Source organism: Serinus canaria, chromosome 6, assembly GCF_022539315.1.
Source record: "Serinus canaria isolate serCan28SL12 chromosome 6, serCan2020, whole genome shotgun sequence".
Lineage (NCBI taxonomy): Eukaryota > Metazoa > Chordata > Aves > Passeriformes > Fringillidae > Serinus > Serinus canaria.
The window spans coordinates 3,011,546-3,030,843 of NC_066320.1; the positions used below are offsets into that span (position 1 = coordinate 3,011,546).

At 45.4% G+C, this 19,298-nt stretch overlaps 1 protein-coding gene across 2 annotated transcripts in view; it reads left to right on the forward strand.

Moving 5' to 3' along the window:
- Window positions 1–19,298, forward strand: part of MCU (mitochondrial calcium uniporter) — an 84,638-nt gene that overhangs the window by 10,580 nt on the left and 54,760 nt on the right. Inside the window, exon 1 of one of the 2 annotated variants that reach the window (XM_050976504.1) lies at window positions 15,340–15,489. The exons of the other annotated variant lie outside the window; for it this stretch is intronic. Coding sequence (XP_050832461.1) covers window positions 15,487–15,489 — 3 coding nt within the window. The 5' untranslated portion in view covers window positions 15,340–15,486. Of the gene's footprint in view, window positions 1–15,339; window positions 15,490–19,298 lie in introns of those variants that run through there. 2 annotated transcript variants of the gene reach the window in all.

Below are 19,298 nucleotides of genomic sequence, written 5' to 3' on the forward strand. Positions count from 1 at the left end.
ACCTCAGTCTGGTTTCTGAAGAAATGTACAGTTAAAATAGAAGAAAATACTTTTGTTTTTAATTTTTAATTTTGGTGTGGTTTTTTTTTTTTTTTTTCTGCTGTTATTGTATCTTCCTCCTACTGCTCTGGTGTTTTGCTGAGTCCCCCAACTTCTGCTCTTGGCTGTTTGAGATGCACGAAGAGCTCGTAAATAAACATGAGAGAAATCCATGCAACTTCTTAGTAGAGAAATTTTAATTTATTGCATATTACCTGAGTGCAAAACCCTTCCAGCTCTTGCTGTGAAAAATACCTGCCTCTTTCCTTGTAGGTCTGCAGAGCATCAGCCAGGTTGAAAGGACGTTGTGAGTATAATAACTTCATGTTTTTGCAATCACTTAATGAAGTTCAGGTTGTTTGATACTCAGAGTCAACTCAGCAGTTTGCTGGTTTGTGTGAGTAAATCCCACAGGCTCCCTGGGAAGGTGGTCATTTCCCAAAATCAAGGGGAAGGAGAGCTGCAGGCGGACAATCAGAAATAGTGGGGGTGGGAAGAAGGTAGATGAAAAATAGGAAGCACTTGAGCTGTTGCCATCTATCACTATTATAGGAATAAGTGCAGGAATTTCAAGGGGCATGAAAGCACTTCAGTGACTTCATGCCCCTTGGGGGGCATGAAGTCACTGGGCTCCTGATTTAGATTCTGGGAATTTTAGTGCTAAGATGTTGTTCTGGGAATTTTAGTCCTGGGCTCCTGATTTAGATTCTGGGAATTTTAGTGCTAAGATGTTGTTCTTGCTCATCCCTTGGTCTTTCTGATGCTGTTGCTGCAGGGTTACTTTCCCCTCCTTGTTTGATAGTGTACCCATAATGATAAACACAGTTCTTTCCCTGTGCCAAGGCTTTTATCTTGCAATAATTAATATTAATTCATTTATCAATTGGATTGTGTATTATATAGAATATATATAGTAGATATATTAATATACATTGGATTATGTTATATAACCCAGTGATAACTGGGGTTTCATCCTTGCTGTGAGAACAAGACTACCAAGTCATTTTGGGTATATTAACTGCACTTTTTCACAAGAGACTAAAGGAGCACAACCTTAATAAGAACTCTTAACTTTTGACAGTTAAAATTGCTGTTTGCAGCTTTAATTGTGATGTGCTTCTCCAGGTGGATAATCTGATAGGAGAAGAATAACCAGGCTCTGAGTAGGCACTGGCTTCATTTCTGCCCACAGCTCTGGCCAGCCATTAATTTCCTTTTCCTCTCCTCAGTAATTAGTGTGGAGCTGTGAAGCTCAGAGGTTGAAGACAGTATATTAACCCTTGTGTCCAGGAGAGAGGGGATGGGAGTGTTGGCCTCCTGTGGGAGTGCAAATCACCTGCTTTTTGTTGAGCAGCTCTTCTTAAAGCATTTCCTTTATAGAAAAGCTTTTAAGTAATATTCAGGTAGGATTTAAATAATAAAGTTGAATAAAATGTCTGTCCCTTTGCTGAAGCTGCTTCTTTTTTTTTTTTCTTAGGAGGGCTAAGGACCAGTGGCCAGCCAGATTAATTTTTATGTGATGTGCTGATTTAGCATTCCAGAGCCTCCAGTGATAAATAACTTTCTCCCTGTCCTCTCCCTTTCCTCCTGTCTCCCACCAAGTTTAGTTTCTAAGGCACAAACCCAAGCAGGATATGTGGAGGTGTAAAATCTCTGCTTCAACCAGCACGAGCCATTAATCCCTCCCTGCATGGTTTTACATTTCTACAAATGAATTTTTTTTGATCAGTAGTTGGCAAAAAAATTGTAAGGGAGTGCAAGTGAAAGAGCAAAAATTAAACAACCATGTTTGAGAGCATTGGTGGTTGAATCATCTCCTTCAGACCTTTGCCTGGTGATTAATTTTGGACCAAATTGTTGCTTCCACTCTTAATTCCTGCACTCCCACTGAGAGGTTTTGGGGGAAACTCAGAGTTCTGGAGGCAGTTTTCACTCAGAATAAGTTGCAACTGATTTTTAAAAGACAGCTTTGGAGAGAACTGATTTCCAGACAAACATCTTCTCTCTTACCCTGCTCCTGTTAAGATTATCCTAGTTTAGAAAAGTAATCTGGAATTAGTGTCAGTGAGACAGTAATCTGGCAGAGTGCAGGTTTAAATGGATACTGCTAACAGCTCCCAGGCAGTGAACTGAGCACAGCTTCAGCCTCAAAACATTTCCAGTTTCTTGTAGTTTTCTAAATTCTTTAAGTTTTACTGATTATCTCGCGGTCTGAGACAGTGAAAAATGACTTGTATCTTTAGAGTTTTGAGGCCACCATGATTTTTTTCCCCCCTCTATGATTTCCTCAAATTTTTTTGTGTTTTTGTTTTTGGTTTTTTTTTTTTTTTTGGCAGAGCTGCTTTGCCAGGCATCCATCCCCAAACTGAGAGCCCTGGACCCTACACAACCTCACTGACGCTGCAGTTGTAGGATGCTCTGATTTACATCTGTTTGCTGTGGGGACAGTTAATATTTGGCAAAACCTGATGTTTTCCTGTCCCTCAGGGAATAAAATGTGCAGGAGGAGAGGCTGGTGGCTCTCCAGGAGGGTCAGCCTGGGCTGGGATGCAGCAGCTGCAGGGTGGCCCTGGGGCAGCTCTGCGGTCTCTGCTGGCAGTGGGGCCTCAGAGGAAGGAATTTTTGCAGTTCCTGTGCCAGCAGAGGATTTCCATTGATGGATCCTTCCTTGCCTGGGTGCAGAAGAGCTTTTCAGGGAAGGCTGAGGTGGCTGTGGGGATTCTCTCAGGTTTTTTGGGAGTAAATATTTGGTTTCTAAGAATGGCTGCCCTTTGAGCAGTGATTGTGAGTCCCTTCCAAAGCAAAGGGCTCTTTGGACCTCTTGGAGCACTTCTGGCCTCTGACATTAAATTTGCCATTTGGGAACTCTCTTTGGGACTGCAGAGTAGTTCCTGTTGTGAGTGTGAGCTGTGAAGAAGGAGATTTAGCTGCTGAGCATCCCTGCAAACAGATGAACACTGGGCTGCTTGGGAACTGGGTGTCTTCATGCAGCTTCTGTGGCTTCCTGGGGGATAAGTGGGAAGGGATTGTGATTTAATGCCACTCAGTGGGGAAAAATAAATGTAATTAGTGTTACAGTCACTCTGTATAGATACATAACACTTAATCTACAGCTGTGTTTTCAGAGCAGTTTTCCTTCAGCTGATAATACCAGCCATAAAAATTCCACTTCTGCAGCATGGCTATAAAAAATAATGACCTATTCCAGTGTGCTGTTGCATTCCTGGGCTTTAGGAAGTGTCTCTGTGGGGTCAGACCTGCACTTGGGGCTGTGCTGTGGAGCAGCAGGGTTAGAGCTTGGTTTGGCTGTGAGGGTGGCTGCTGCTGCAGAAAAGGAGGCAATTTCTGTGTGCTTGAGGAAGGAGCAGGAGCTTGAAGGGCAGAGCTGCTTGGTGCCTGGGGAAGTGCCTGCTTAGTGCCTGCCAGCAAAGGAGGGGAGTGTGTCCCTTCTGCTTTTGTGTGCCTCTTCTACCCCTGCAGGATTTAACTGGGCACTTTGTCTGGGCACTGCCTAGAAAACATTCATTTACCAAGTTTTGGTGTTTTAATCCACAAGTGTTAGGATAGGGATGAAACCAATGAACCGCTTTGCTGGTGTATCACAGAATCCCAGAGTGGTCTGGGCTGGAAGGTGTTGGACTGTGCCCTTTCCTGGCCCAGAGATGGGGCAACTGAGAGGCATTTTAAAAACTTCTATTCCATTTTCAGTCTCATGGGTAGGGTGAGACAGTACAGATGTTATAATCCACACCATCACAGTCAGAAGCTGACTATTTCCTATTTACATTATAAGTGTTTCTTGCCCTATCAGCTTTAGGCACACCCTGCTGGAAATGCCTTAAAGCCAACATCTCAAATTACCCCTCCTGGTCCCACTACAATGCATCTTTCATAGCTCTATTTCTCCAAAGTATCCAGTCTTTTTTGCAAGGCCATCCTTTGAAACTTGTTTCTGGTTCCATTTCTCTCTCCACAATGTCTGTCCTATTCCATCGCATTTCCATGTCAGCATTTCTTATCTCAAAGTCTGCATACAGAAGCACACACTATGTAAACCTTCTGTCAGGCTTTGAGAATTCTCTATAAATCCATTTCCCACACTGACCTTAAAACCCATCCCAGTCCAGGGCAGGATCCCAATATCCCAGGCTGCTCCCAGCCCTGTCCAGCTTGGCCTTGGGCACTGCCAGGGATCCAGGGGCAGCCCCAGCTGCTCTGGGCACCCTGTGCCAGGGCCTGCCCACCCTGCTAGGGAACAATTCCTCCCCAATACCCACCTAAATCCCTCCTCTGTTGGTTTGAAGCCGTTTCCCCTTGTCCTCTTACTCCATGCAGTTGTAGAAAGTCACTCTCCCTCTTTTTTCCAACCCCCTTTTTACTGGAAGGAGCTCCAGGTTTTCCTGGAGCTTTTTCTGCTCCAGGCTGAACATCCCCAGCTCTCCCATCCTGTAGCAGGGGACTTGATTTTAAAAATAATAATTCCCAGGGGGGAGCACAGTGGGGATTTCTGTGTCCCCTCAGCAGCTTTGCTCAGTGCCCAGGTCAGAAGCTGCTGGGCAGTGGGTGACAGCCCCACCCTGGTGGGTGTGAAAGGATCATTCCCACCTGGAATGAGGAACAGCTGTGTGTGGAGCAGCTGCCCCAGGGCCCAGCTGAGGATGGTGAGCAGAGTGAAAAGGTGGGAGAGCATCCCTCTCTCTGCTGGTGCTGTCTCAGTTCTCTGTTTTTCTCAGCCTGGAGCCCGTGGTGAGTGATGCCTCTTATTTCTGCCTGGAGAATTTGGGGCTGCAGTTGGCTTTCCAAGTTACTTGGTGTGCTGTGTTGTAATTATCTGGCATTTCCAGTCTTCCCATCTTAGGCTAGAGCTTGGGATGTGTGTTATGAACTCTCAGCAACTGGGGGAGTAATCTTGTTGTAGACAGAGAATTCACCCCTTGTCACCAGGACAGACCTGGGGGAAGTGAGGTTTTTGCCTTCCAAGCTTTGTTCTCTTCTCCAGCCTTTCCCCACACTTCAAAGGGAGTACCTAACAAAGTGGAAAACTATACCAGGGATGTTTTGGTGCCTCTATTAGAGGCACAATATTCTGTATTATTCTATTCTTCCCTATTAATTCTATTCTTCCCTATTATTCTATTCTGTATTAGAATTCCTGAGGTCTTTGAGTAATGGTGATTGCACTGCAGAGTAACAAAACCTAGACAGGCCATGTAGGAATGGGATATGGATGAAGGAAAAAGTTTAAAAGAAGAACAGAGACAAAACAGTGGGTATGAGAAGGGAATGAATGATCAGCTGGATCAATAGACTTTAAAAACGAGTAAATCATTTGTGCATGCTTTAGTTACTTAAACATAACTTTCCTCATGTTCATACTTTAGTAGTAAGTCCATAAAAAAATCTCAATTCAGCAGAAAAATTGGGAAGCTTTACAACGACTTGGTGTCTTGGTTATGTGAGTACTTAGATCAGAATGAGCCTTTTATATTGGCAGGGTAAGGAACAAAGAAATGCTTTTTTAAATATGCAAGTAGCTGGATAAAGTAAATAAAGGTGAAGGCACACAAATATTTGTCTGCTGCTGGGATTGTGTGTGATAGAGCACTGGCTATGGTGATAGAAAATGTCTCCTTTTTGTATAAAGTCAGTTTTATTCTTGGTTTTCAAGCTAACAAAGAGGTCAATATTAAAATGCTGCTGTCACCTTTTCAAGGAAATAATGTGGGCTGGCTTGTCTGGCTTTTCTTAGAGACAGAAGTCTAAACAGTTGCCATCAGCAGATGTTTTGTGTAAGGCTTTCTTAAAAACGTTACCTTGCTTTTCTCATGACAAAATTCAACTAAACCTGAAGTTACATCTTGTTTTTTCCATGCTAGTCTGTGTGATATCTTAAAGTATTTACCAGCCAGAGCAGGGCTGCTGCAGCAGGAATATTTATCAGCCAAGCTATGAAAATCCAGGTCCTCTGTGAGCTTGTTTTACACTGGATGTTAATTTTGTGCAGAAAGAGTTAATTAATTTACACAGTTTTGATCACCTGAGCTAGAACTGCTGAGGAGCCTTCCCTGTTGTTGAAGCTGTAGCAAAGCTACCTGTTCCAACAACACTAAAATTGGTAAAAAACTAAGTTCTTTTCAAGATAAATATGTGTGGATTTCTTGGAAATTTCTGTGTAATGCCACAAAAATGCAGGATTTAGTGCCTGGGTGTTACTGCAGGTGTACCTTGGTGATTTAATTAGATGTAATTAGTGGAGAGATTCCCCCTTCAAATCGAGCTGATGGAATATGTTTCCTTTTCCTCCTTTTCCAGGCAGGGTGTGGAAGCTGTGCCTGAGCATGGACACAGCTCCTGCTGGGTGATTTTGGTGGCACTGGGACCCTGTGAGAGTTGAGGGGAACAAAAACTCCAATTCACAGATGATTCAGGGTTCAGAAGGCACTGGGATAAATGCAAGTACCAGTGGGTGGTATTGTGGTTTGAAGAGTTACCATGGCTGAATTCTTAGCTGAAACTGCAGCCAGCTGGGGCTGATCACCTTCTGGTGGGCACAGAAATGGTTACCTGCTCCCACCTGGGGGGTTCAAAGCCCTGCTCAGGGCTGGCTGCTGGTGATGTGCTTGGCAGTGGGCTGGTGTCTGAGCACACCCCTGTGGGTTTCTGCGTGGGGAGCTTTCAGATTGAAGAATTAGATCACCTTGAAGGAAGTTAAGATATTTTGATTGATCCTTATCATGGTTCAGTCAGTGTTCCAGCTGGAAGGAGGTCCCATTTTACAAGTTTTCCTTCTGGCTGTTAAACAGCAGCAAACCTGAGCAGTTCTTGGGAATGACTGGGTGGGTTTTTGTTGGAGGGACTCCTTGCAGATTGGCAGCTTCCACCTTTGTGGAGGATTCAAGGCCACTTCAGGTTGCTCAAGGCCTTGTAAATCTTTGTCTTGAAGTGCCTGAGTTCTGGGGCTGGATAATTCTAGTCCCAGGTAATTGAAATTTGGAGTTGGGCAGTGCTGTTGTTTCTACACTTTAATTAAACTCCTGCCTGTCTAATGAGGTTCTTCACTGCTTCCCTCCCTGCCATGTTATTTATTCCCTGCTGGCATTTTTTTGTTCCTCCCTTCCCTGTTTTATCATCCTGATCTCTATCCTTTTGTCTACCAGCATGAAAATAAAAACCTGGAAGTCTTGGGCAGTAAAGATTTCAGCTTTTGGAGTGGTTTTGAGAGGTGTTGAATATCATCATTGATTCACGTTTCAGTGTCCATGGCAAGAAACTTCTGGGGCTCTTTTCATAACATATAAAAGGGAAAAAGGGTTTCTGTTCTTAAAGCTCCATCAGAGGTGTGAGCTGGGAATGTGGTTGGAGAAGAACTTGAAAAATTGCACCTGAATCCAAAAGGGTTTTGACTACCTTGGATATATCCTCCTGTTAACTGGGAAGTGTGACTGAAAAATAATTTGGGAGAAAATAGATGGGATTTGTTCAGGAAGCAGCATTAATCTGCATTTGTTTAAGGTTAGCAGTGACTGATAGATTTTTGAGTAGTAACAGAAAAGGCAGGATGAATGGCTATGGTTGAGCTGGGAGTTTATAGGTTTTTCATTATCTGCTGATAAGGGAAATTGCTGTGGCATTTCTGAATGAGGTCGATATGGAGACCAGTTCATCTCATCACAGGCCTCTGGCTTTCTGCATCAGGGATTCTAAGTGTACAGGAAAATTCTTAAATCTAATCATTCACATTCATAATGGAATTGTTTTTTCGAGCTCTCTCTTGCTGGGGAACTGGCTGGATTTTTGCCCAAGTGAAAGCTTTTATTTAAAGTGTTCCTTTTGTAGGCATTTAGGCAGATTCAGGGGAATTGTCATCATCCTAATTGTCCCTCTCTGGGCTGTAGCAGTGCCTTAGATGCCTGTTAAACTTCTGAGCACTGAAAGCAGCTGCTGGTCTGCTCCTCTGAAGGGCTGTCAGAGCACCATGAGCTTTTTTCAATTCAGGCAACCCAAGAGAAGAAGAGCAGTTGGGATTTTTTTCCTGGCAAGGAGTGTTGGAGCAGAGACTCATCTTTGGTAAAAGGCAGGGTGCTGTGGCCATCAGGCTGCTCAGTCTGACCTGACAGGTGATGGCATCTGCAGTTTTTTCAATGCAATGGCAGATAAATTCAGCTTTCCTGGTTTGGCAGTGGCTCCTCCTTTCCCCCATGCCTTCAGCCCAGAATGCACAGTTGCATTCCCCACGGTGAGGCTGTTTGGTTGGAATATCTCAGCCAGAGCCAGTTTGGCAAGATCTGTTCTTGGGGTAGGTTTGTCTTTCCTCTTTTGAAGATATTCAGTTTTCTGAAGGCTGAGCAGGTGGTAATGAGGGAGTTTTTATAGCTCCATGGCTTCTGCTGGAGGCTATGAACAGCAAGAGCAGGAGGATGGATTCACATTCATGGTTTATTGGGGGAGTGTTTGTAGAACCTCTGAGTACTATACAATTAATCCTACCTGCAGCCTCCTTGGCTGCTGGGACATCCCTGGCTTGCTTTTCCAGGGGGTGTGCTGAGGTTTTTGTTGGTAGCCTGAAATGTAAGGCTGGGCCTGTCTCTGTGTACATTTTGGAGAACTGGCAGTCCCTTTGTGCACCCACTTCAGCCTGGGGAAACACACAGAGCCTTCAGTGTGACCCCCTCCTCTGTCTCCTCTCTAACCAGTCCAAGGGCTAGGGCTGGAATTCATGGAGAAGCCTTCCATGGCTTGTCTGTTCCTGCCTCAGACTGCAAGAAATGCTCTCAAGTATCTCCTGGAATTAATGCTTTTGCCTTGCCTAAGGTGGGTTTACTCCTAGGCTTTATCCCTGCCCTGACTGAGAAGGGACTTGGCTGATATTCTGTGTCTGAGACAAGTTCTGTTCAGTGAAATTATTCTGAATTATTTAAAAAACCCCAAACCTTAAAAACCCCACAATGCTTTAGAGACTCACCTGTTCTCTGCCTGGCTTCTGTGGTGGATGTTGGCAGTGGGGGGAATGGGAACGTGTGAGTTGGGTTATAAGGAATTTGGTTCTTGGTGCCAAACTGCAGCTGCTGCCCTGGTGTTGCACTGGGGTCTGCCCTTACAGCTGCACAGTGGTTTTCTTCCTCCTTGGTCTGTTTTGGCACAAGGAACACAATATTTCTATTTTGAATGGGTAGTGCACAGTTTACAAACAGGAGAGGTTTTCTTTCTTTGCTGTTATCTTTCCTTCCTGAGGTGTTTCAGGCTGGAATCCCTGATGGGATGGGATAAGTGCAGATAAGGAATGTTGCCTTTTTCAGCTGTGACTCAGTTTTGCTTTATTCAGGTCAAAGTGAGCTCCTTGCTCAGTTTGACAGGCGTGTAGCAGGGAGAAAAAAAAAACCCCAAAACAAACACTAAAACCCTCAGCACAGACTGTATCAGACCTGTTCAAAAGGGAAGCAAAACTTGGGTGGTTTTTCAGGTGATAAACGCAGTTCATGTGCTGATCTCTGTTTTTTTTAGTTCCTTTAGGCTCCCCCAAGTTCATTTCCTCCAAAGGCTAAACCAGGGAGATCTTCATAAGCTGAGAATCACTTTGGCTTTGCTGTGTGAGCTGTGTTTATCACCTGAAAAACCACACAATTTTAATGTTAAATGCACACACAAACCTGGCAGCATGCTCTGGAGAACAGACTCCAGATTTCTAGAGCTGATTGAACCAAGCTCACCTGCTCCAGACTTTGATTCCACTGCCCAGTTTGTTTGCAGGTAAACACGTGGAGGAAGGTGATGGCAAATATGTGTGGCTGTGCACTTGTTAGGGCTGCACCAGTCCATTATTCAATTATTCCTTGGGATTTGGAGGTCTGTAGATCTTTGCTGATCCTGGGCAGGGTGTTTATACCTGCAGGGCATTGTCTGGGTTTGTTGGTTTTTGTTGTTTTTTTTTTTTTCCCCTGCCCCTGGAAACATGCATAAATGTAGGTGTAATAGAAAGGGATTTCTGAGTAGTTTTTAAATAAAGATCAGGGTCAGACCTCTGTAATACAAGTCTGTGTAATAGCAGGGATCTCAGGTGAGCCTGGGCCTCTCCTTGGGATGCTGCCTGGGATGGGCAGGGCAGGCAGGATGTGCCCAGCCTTAGCCCCTACAGCCCAAATCTCTTGCAGATTTACCAAAATCAGAGACTTTCATCAATGAGCAGAGAGATCTGTGTGTCTGTAAATAGTGTGAGGATGTTCAGACTTGTGTGGGTTGGTTTGTTTTTTGTCAGGTTGGTTTTTTTTCCTCCTAGTGCTTCCTTCCCCTTTGAACAGATAGTGGGGGCCATTAGGTATTGATGATTTAAGAGGAGCTTTTTCATTGGTTTTTTTTTCCTTCTTTTGCTGGGGCTTCTGTCAAGGTCTGCCAAAGCTGCCACAGAGAAATACAAGGCAGGATCCAAACATACTTTCCTCGTGAGATGGATGAGAGTTTTGGTGCAATTTTATTAATCCATGACTGTGATTTCTGGTTTTTAGTGCTGCTGTTCATTTTTTTCCTTCCCTGCTATTGCCACAATCTTTGGGATAAATCCTCCTTGCAGAAATGTTGTGATTTGGGTGATTTTGTAAGAAGCCTGATTTGCAGACTGGGACCAGTGTGTGAGGCTGGCTCTGTTCAAGCCTGTCACTCATGACTGCAAAGCCAGGGGATGTTGGACACGGGGTTGTGTGTGGAATACAAGTTTTGCAGCTTCATGATTCATCAGGATTATTAAATTGAGGTTGCCCCATCCCTTGAAGTGTCCAAGGCCAGGCTGGATGGTGCTTGGGGCACCCTGGGATCATGAAGTAACATGGCAGGGGATGGAGTGAAGGTCTGTTCCACCCCACAGCATTCCATGATTCCATCTGGGGAGGACTGGGTGGCATTTAGAGCTCAGAAAGCCCATGGCGAGTCAGAGGGAGCCTTGCCATGAGTGCCCCAGCTGCCTGACCTGCCAAGCTGATGCTCCTGGCTGGGTTATTTGTTGTCCCCTGCACTTGTGGCAACTGTGCTTTGCCACGTATCTCTGAGTTTTGCTGCCTCTCCAGAGCTCTGCAGTCTTTTGGCAGTGCTCAGAGCTCCCAGCAGACTCAGGTGGGAGCTCTGGCAGGGCTTGTCACTGTTTTATTTGGGGCAGAAATGGGTTGCTGGTTTGAGAGTTCAGTTCCCCACACTTCATGTGGATCACTGGTGTGCCTGTGGTCCACGCTGGCAGTGTGGCTCCAGCTGTAGACCCCTGTGTGTCAGGTGTGCATGCCACATGGATTGTAGCAGTTGGTTTAATTCCTACTGGAGCCTTTGCTGGTTGTTTCCAAGCTGGGCTTAAAAAAAAAAAGGAGAAAAAGTTTTGGAAAACTGCAGTCTGAAGTATGTGTCAGCTGTTTGAATGAAGTCTGCCTTGTGTTGTGTGTGTGTGAGTTCTACTCCACTGTGGGGATGCCTTGTGAAGGCTGAGCTAGAGCAGAGGCCAGACAGAGCTAAAGGATAAAGCAGGGATTTATTAGAAGGATCTCCTCCATGGATCCACCTTGGGCAGCACAAGAGCCCAGCCAGGGCTGCACCCAAGGTGAGCCAAAATGGGCACAAAATGCACACCCAGTCACAGGGTTTGTCACTTTGATCAGTTCTGCTCCATTTGCATCTTGGAGTTCATTGTCCCATCCCAGCTTTAGCCCAGGCAGTCCCATCCTTGTTTTTCTCTCTCCAGCCCTCGGGGTTTGTGCTCCTGGGCTGAGATTTGGATCATTTGTCCATGGTGCCCAGCTGGAGCAGGAATTGTTTTGTCTCCTGCTCTGTGCAGAGCTCACCATGCCCTGATGTGAAGCTCAGACCCACACACTAAAGCAGCACAGAATGTGAAACATAGAAAAGCTGAAACCTGAGGCCATGCTGAGGGTGCAGTGGAGGGTGATTAGTGCTGGAGTTCCCAGGCTGTTGGACAGAGGAGCAGAGCTGTCAGGCTGGATGCTTCAGGAAGTGTCCTCAGGAAGCTCAGGCTGTGCTGGTGCCCTGGGAGCCCTGCAGGATTTGTCAGAGCTCCCCACTGGCTGCAGCCCAGCCCAGGATTTTGCAGCAGCCAGAAGAGTTGTGTGGGAGAAGGTTTTTTTTTCTTTTTCCTTTTTTTTTTTTCTTTGCATCACCTTGGAAGTAGGAAAGCTATTTCAAACACTTTGTTTTATATGCTTTCCTAGAAATTGATGTGGACTAAGTGGAGGCCATGGTTGCCAGCTGCAGAGTGCTTTTTATTTGCTTAGATGTGTGTATTTTACAGCTGCTCTGGGGTGGGGGGTGTGTTACTGTGCTGGGGTGATGGGAAGGCTGACTGGAGGAAGAACAGATGTGTGTGGCAATAAGGAACTGTGCAGGGGTCACACTGAGGCATTTTACACTCTGATGGGAACAGATGGATCCAGGCTTGTGAGTAATGGAGTTGTCTCAGAGACAGAGAAGTTGTTCTGACGTGGTGGAGCTGCTCAGTGCCTGAGCCACAGCTGCCTCCATCCCTCAGCTTTGTCCCTGGATTATTGGAGGAGCAGGCTCCTGAGTGCTCTTTTGCCTTCTGCTGTAGATCATGGGCTCTCTGGGATTCTGAGGCAGAGATTCTGGTGCTCATGTTGTCCCTGTCCAGCCTCCCTGCAGCAGCTGCAAATGAAAAGCCTGGCACATCCCAGAGCACTGCAGGAGGATCCTGTTGGATGAACCTGGTGGGTCCCTGCTCTCCTTCCCTCTGCTGCTCCCAGAAACCTCCCAGGCTGAGTGGGCTCTGGGTTTGGGGGAAGCAAGGGTTGCTTTTGGGCATTTTAAGGCTGCCATCTGTACAAATATTCTTTTAATAGGCAGAAAAGATTTGTCAGATTTTACAGCTGAGCGCTCTCCAATTCAAATCTGGTACCCAGCCAGGGAAGTTTATGCAGACCACCTATGGATTATAGATAATTTTTAAATGCTTAGCATCATTTTCACAGAAGAAAATCCTGTGCAGAATGGCTTTCCTCTGTGAGTCCTTGTGGCTGTAATAATGATGTTACTTTGGGCAAAAATGGCACAAGTTAATCCTGCTTAATGCACAGCCTCTGCTTTAACAGGTGACAAAGGAACTGTAAATCACATTTCTCATTTCAGTGAGATGGGCAATGTCCACATCTAACTGTTGACAAGTGAAATTAATTGTGGCAGCCCTGCTCTGGTGTTTGGTGGAGCTTCATGGAGAGTTCTACAAAAATGTAATGGAAATCCAGAAGTTCTCCAGACAGTTTTGAACGCAGCTTTTTTGTTACAAGTAATTTCTCACTTGTGTTCAGAGCCTGTCAAAGCATACACTGAGCTCTCCTTTTTCCTCTGTGTGCTTTCCAGGTGCCCTGTGCTGGCTCCTGGAGTTACACCATGTTTGGCACAGGAGCTCTGAGCCCTTAGGAACAAGGGGAATAATGCTTTTCCCTCCTGTTTTCCCACCAGGGAAGCACAAGCAGCTACAGTGCACAGCTCTACGGGCACTTTGGGTGTTTTCCTGGTGCCTGTGCTCTTGTTTTCCAGCCAGTTTTCTCCCTAGGGGTTTGGGAAGCACAACTGGCAAGAAATACAATGTATGCAATGCATACATTTATATAATGTATATATAATAATATATACATTAGGTATAATTATATACATTACTTATACATTGTATATATTATAATAATGTATATATAATAGGTACATTTATATAATTTACATTTATTGTATATAAATAAATTTATTTATTTAGAATAAAGACACCAGATCTTCAGCTTGCATTTTCCTCCTAAAGCTGAAGAGAAATTGAGATTTTGGGGCTCCTGCCTAGGGTTTGTTGGCAGAAGTTTGTTCTCCTTTAGCTCTGTGTGGTGTACATGTGGTTCTCAGCCATGGGAAGGCACAGGAAGGCTGTCAGGGGTGGGAGACCCTAGGGAAAAGGGAAGATGAGGTGCAGAGGGATGGAGGCTGTAGGGAAAAGGAGAGGTGAGGTGCACAGGGATGGAGGCTGTAGGGAGAAGGGGAAGGTGAGGTGCACAGGGATGGAGGCTGTAGGGAAAAGGGGAAGGTGAGGTGCACAGGGATGGAGGCTGTAGGGAGAAGGGGAAGGTGAGGTGCACAGGGATGGAGGCTGTAGGGAGAAGGGGAAGGTGAGGTGCACAGGGATGTGCTGAGTGGCTTCAGTTGCTGAAGGTTTCGTTGTCACACGGACAGGGCACTGCAGCCTGGTAAGCTGATGTCACACCCTATTCTCACTGATGTCACTTCTTAGAAATTACTCTTTATCTTGCTTCCATTATAAACACTCAGGAAATGTGTGCTTTTACCTGGGGGTTGGTGTCCAGCTCCTGCAGAAGGGCACAAACCCCTGGTCCTTGGTCCCTCCTTGCTGCTCTCTGGGCACTGGGAGCATCCCTGGCTGGGAGCTCTGTTGGCAGGGAGTTTGTTCTTGGGAAAACTGCGTGTGTCTAAATAAAAACAAAAGCCCTGCCAGGCTCCTCTGGTATTCCTGGTATGAAACTTTCAAGTTAGGAACACCAAGGCCTCCATGAAACTTTGGTTCTGGCCTCCATTCACTCAGCACGTTCCTAGTGATCAGTGTTACAATCGTGCTCTGTGTAAAATGATTTGTGTGGTTTGAATCCATGTAAGGATCTTGCTGTCAAAACCACAGTGTCATCAAAGGCCTCTTTCTGAAGGAGAGCTTCCATAGAAATGCTTTTAAGATTATGCAAGTTGCTTGTTTTTGAAATACTGGCACCAGAGCTACTTGCTGTGAATTCCTCTTTCTCCTTTACAGGGAGGCTGTCGCTGGTTGTGATTCTAAAAACAAAACAAAAACAACCTCCCCCTCAAATTACTCATTAGAGGCAGCTTGGAAAAATAATGACATCTCTGAATATCTTGGACAGGAAACCTTATTTGAGTCTCCATCTTGAAAAGAAAAATGTTTAGTCTCAGAGTTTTGCTTGCAATTTGCTCTAGGAATGGTCTCAATTATGTGCAGTAATGAGGCATTGCTGTCATTGGCCACATCTTGTTAATAATAATGATAGTTCTTGTCAATAAATCTCTCCTAAACAGCATTTATTGAGAAAAAAGGAGGTCCTTCTCACAGTGGAACAATATTTTTATGAAAGCAGATGAGTAGACCCAGTGGAGTTTCACTGGGCAGTTAAGAACAGTTTTGGGTTTTTAACTTAGCCCTCCTGCTTCGGGCAGATAAAAGCTGTGGTCACCATCAGTCTGTCACAACCCTGCATAAGGACAGATGTTCTTCCTTCCACATTCTGCTGGAGATATTTTGAGCTGTTGTGCTCTCTGTTAAAGCTGGAGGAAAAGAGGAGAAAACAGCTTCAGGTGTCTGGGAGGTGCCATCCAGCCTGGGCTGTGCTGTGCTGCTTGCCTTGTCCTGTCCTTGCTGCTCTGCAGAATTATTCACATGGAAGAATGGTGAGAATGGGAGAATGGTGTGTCATAGTGACCTCAAATCCTCCTGGGAGCTTCTGTTTCTCCAGGCAGTTGGTAGAATTGGAGATAGAATAGAATAGATTTGAGATAAAGGAGAAATGAACTTACCCTACCAGAAGGGGCTGGAGCTTCTTGGTGCCAAATAATTCCATGCTCTCCGCTGGAAAGAAGCTGCCTCGTTGCCTCTAGCAGATTATGAAGTTAATTTCCTGTGATTGGTTGCTCAGCCCTACTTGAATATCCTGTTTGGGAGTTTTTTTGAACTGTCAAAAGGGTGAAGTCAAGGCCAGTGAGGAGCTGCTCTGCTTCTTAAGTGACTTGGATTGATAGATGCTTATCCCTTTTTATTTTTTTGGTTGGTTTTTAACCTGTCTCCAGTGCCTGGGGAGTGTTTTGCTGAGTTCAGCCTTGCAGCAAGCACCAGCCTGGGCTATAGGACAGCAGTGTTCCTGCTGCAGTTCTTGCTGGGAGGGGTGTCTGTGCTCCAGCACACACCTGGTGGCCAGATGGAAACCTTGTCTTGTTTAAAATCTATATTTTTTTTTTTATTCCTGGCCAAGGCAGCCCTCCTTGAGGGGAGGTGGTGCTGCAGGAATTACTGATTGCACTAGTTTTAAATCAGTGTGAACTCCTCTGGTGAAAGATTTTGCCAAGCCTTTAACCCAAAGGAATTAAATGGGAGTGTGAGGATTTGATTGCTCTTGTAATCCCCCACACTTGGAAAAACACATCCCAAAACTGGAGATCCAAGCCCAGTGGTGTAAATGGAGCTGCCAGAAGAAATGCCCTGCAAGAACAGCTGCAGAGTGACAGCGAGCCCCTCTAGGTGTAATTGGAGCTCAAGTGCCTTCATCTGCTCTTAATTGGGTGTTTTCCTTCCCCCAGCCCTCCTGGAGCACTGGGAGGTACCTGGATATCATTAGGAGGAGCTCTGACACATCCAGCCTTCCTGGCTTGGAGTAATTCATTTCCCTTTCCTCTGAGCCTGAAGCAGCAGGGTTCTGTGTGAGGTGATGGCTCCCAGCTGCTGGAGCTTGGGGTCCCTCTCAAGTCCTCCTGTGCTCTTTCCTCCCAGATCAGCAGTGGGAAGGAATGCAGTGTGAAACCTTGGAAAACACTGGGATGATGAGAGAAAACAAATGGTAGGAGACCCACCAAAACCCACTCTTGCTTTCCCTTGGAGCAGATTCACCTTCATCATTCACTCCAGGTGAAGGGAATTCCTTCCTCTGAGCTGATGGAAAACACAGTGACAAAGGAGCTTGCAAATTTGCAGCCTTCATTTCATATGTGTGTATATATATATATATATATATGTTTATTTATTTATTTATATGTATATGTGCGCACACAATATTTTGAATGGCAATTTATATTTATATATATATATATATATATATATATCTGGATACACACAGAGTATTTTAAATGGTAATTTGTCTGGGATCTGGGGTGCTGGTGAAACATGAATGTCACAGAAAGAAAAAAATGAGCCATGAAAAAGCTGTTGATTGAATGGAGGGAAAACCACATTATTAATGGCTCAAATATATCCAAAGGGTTTTTAAAATCCTGTTTTCTCCTTTTTGCTGAGGGCAAGGCTTTCTCCTGTCTGGGAGAGCCTGGAGCCCTCTCCCTGGGTAGCCTGGGCTTTCCCTTTCAGCAGGCTGTGTGGAGCTGCCCCTGTGCTTTTGTAAGCATGACTAATCTTGCAACTTGAGCTTCTCCTTCCTGAAGGAAAAACCTCTTAAAGATGGGATTGAATTCAGCCCTGCAGCATCCAGCTCCTATGGCTTGTAGGGAGGTTTTGATGTCTCATGGCAGCAGGTCATCTTTAATGATGAATTAATTTGGAGTGGGGCATCAACTGTGGTGCCAGTCAGAATTTAAGCCTCTCAATGAGTTCTCAGGGATGCTAAGCCTGATGTAATTCTTCACTTAAGGTGCTCTGAACCAGAGTGGCCCTGATTTGGCTTTGCTTTCTTGCTTCTGTCCCAATGTGGAAAACCCCTGGTAAATATTTTTTTTTCCTCCCAGACTTCTTAATCCTGTTGGAGCTTTTAAAAGCCAGAAAATACTTGCTGTGGAGTTTAAATGCTGACTTTGCAATCCTGGAGACTGGGGGCTTTTTAGAGACACTGCAATTGTCTCTTAGCAGCTTCATTGCTGGCTCTGGAGCTTTGAATCAAAAGCAATCTGCCTGGAATTTCTCCTTTGTGTGGGGAAGCTCTTGTCAGGTGTAAGGAACAGCCTGAAGTGACACAAGTGCTTTAGGCAGGGCTCCAGAACTGCTGGATTGTCCCTTTCCAAGGTGGGAGTGGGCAGCTCATGGGGCATTTTCATCGAGGAAGTTGAGTGTCTTGTCTTCAGTGACTTGCAGCACAGCCAGTCCTCTCTCAAATACACCCTCAGAGACCCTGTCCTCTCTCAAATACACCCTCAGAGACCCTGTCCTCTCTCAATACACCTTCAGAGACCTTTTCTCTCAGGATTTCTGCTGCTCAGAGTGACCCTGAGCTGTGTTAGAAAGTCTCTTTTCCCAGCCAAGCGGTTGAAGAAGGAGTCAGAGCTCTTCCATCCTCATTCGCAAGGTTGTTTGTTGTTTCTTATCTATAAAATTCTTTCTCTGGCCTGCTGAGGTCTGTCCAGCAGGTCAGACAGAGGCACTCTGACCACCTCAGGGCAGTGCTATCTTTTTATACTAAAAACTACCTGTGCAATATTTACCATAACTCCCCAATACCCATCACCTATGCTAGACAGTGAGTTCCTTCCTTCAACCAATCCAAAAGTGCCACCATCACCCAGAAGATGGAGGCTAGGAGGGAGAAAGAGGAATTTGGACATGCCCTGTCCTCCTTCTATCTTGGGACACCGATCCCCCATTCTAAAAACCCCAAAAATCTGTTTTTCACCCCATGACAAAGTATTATTCTACTTAAACTCTCTTGACTTGTAATTCTTCATATAAAGGTGGTAATTTGCTCCATGGGTCAAAATCAAAGTCCCAGGTGCCCCAGGCTCTGTGCCAAGGTCTCTGAGCCCCCTGGCAGGGGCTGGAGCCATCCAGTGGGTTCTGACACTTTTCCTCTCTCAAATTCACCTTCAGAGACTTTATTGGGAGCAAAGTCTCACCTGGGGCAGCTGGAGCCAAGGTCCTTGCAGGGCAATAACCAAATCCTACTGAGCCATGCCCCCTGCTGCTCTCTTTGCTTTTGGCTCTTGCTTTCTGTGTTTCTTGGGTTGCAGATGCTGATCACGATTTCCACTTCTTCCTTGACAAGGGAGTTCTCCTGGGCAGGTGTTGAAGCCCTCTGCAGTGGTTCATTCCATGGAAATGGGTGTCCAAGGTATTTCTGTGTGCCTGTGCTCAGGTGGGAGCCCAGGTCAGGTTCAGCTCAAAGCCAGAGTGATTTGAAAAACCCTGTAGGGATATTTGCATGGGAATGCCTTGGCAGGGGATAAACATTTGTGTTGGTAGCTACCCAAAGCAAAACCTCCAGTTAGCTCTTTCCAATGTGCACATTTCAGTAACTTCCCCACGTTTTAACCTGTTTATTTCACCAAAACAGCAGGAACAGAAACCTCCTGAGTGTTTGAGCTGAGCCCAGTGGGCCTCACTTTTGATAGTTTCTCTGTAGCTGTGCCAAAAAGCTGCTGCCTTGGAGTAAACCTTGGTCTCTTCAGTCTCTGTGATGATTTCCCCACTCAGATTGCAGGACCTGTGCTCCTGAGCCTTTGTGTTGGATCTTACAGCAGTGATTCCTTTTCCCCCCTCTCTCCTTTGTGTC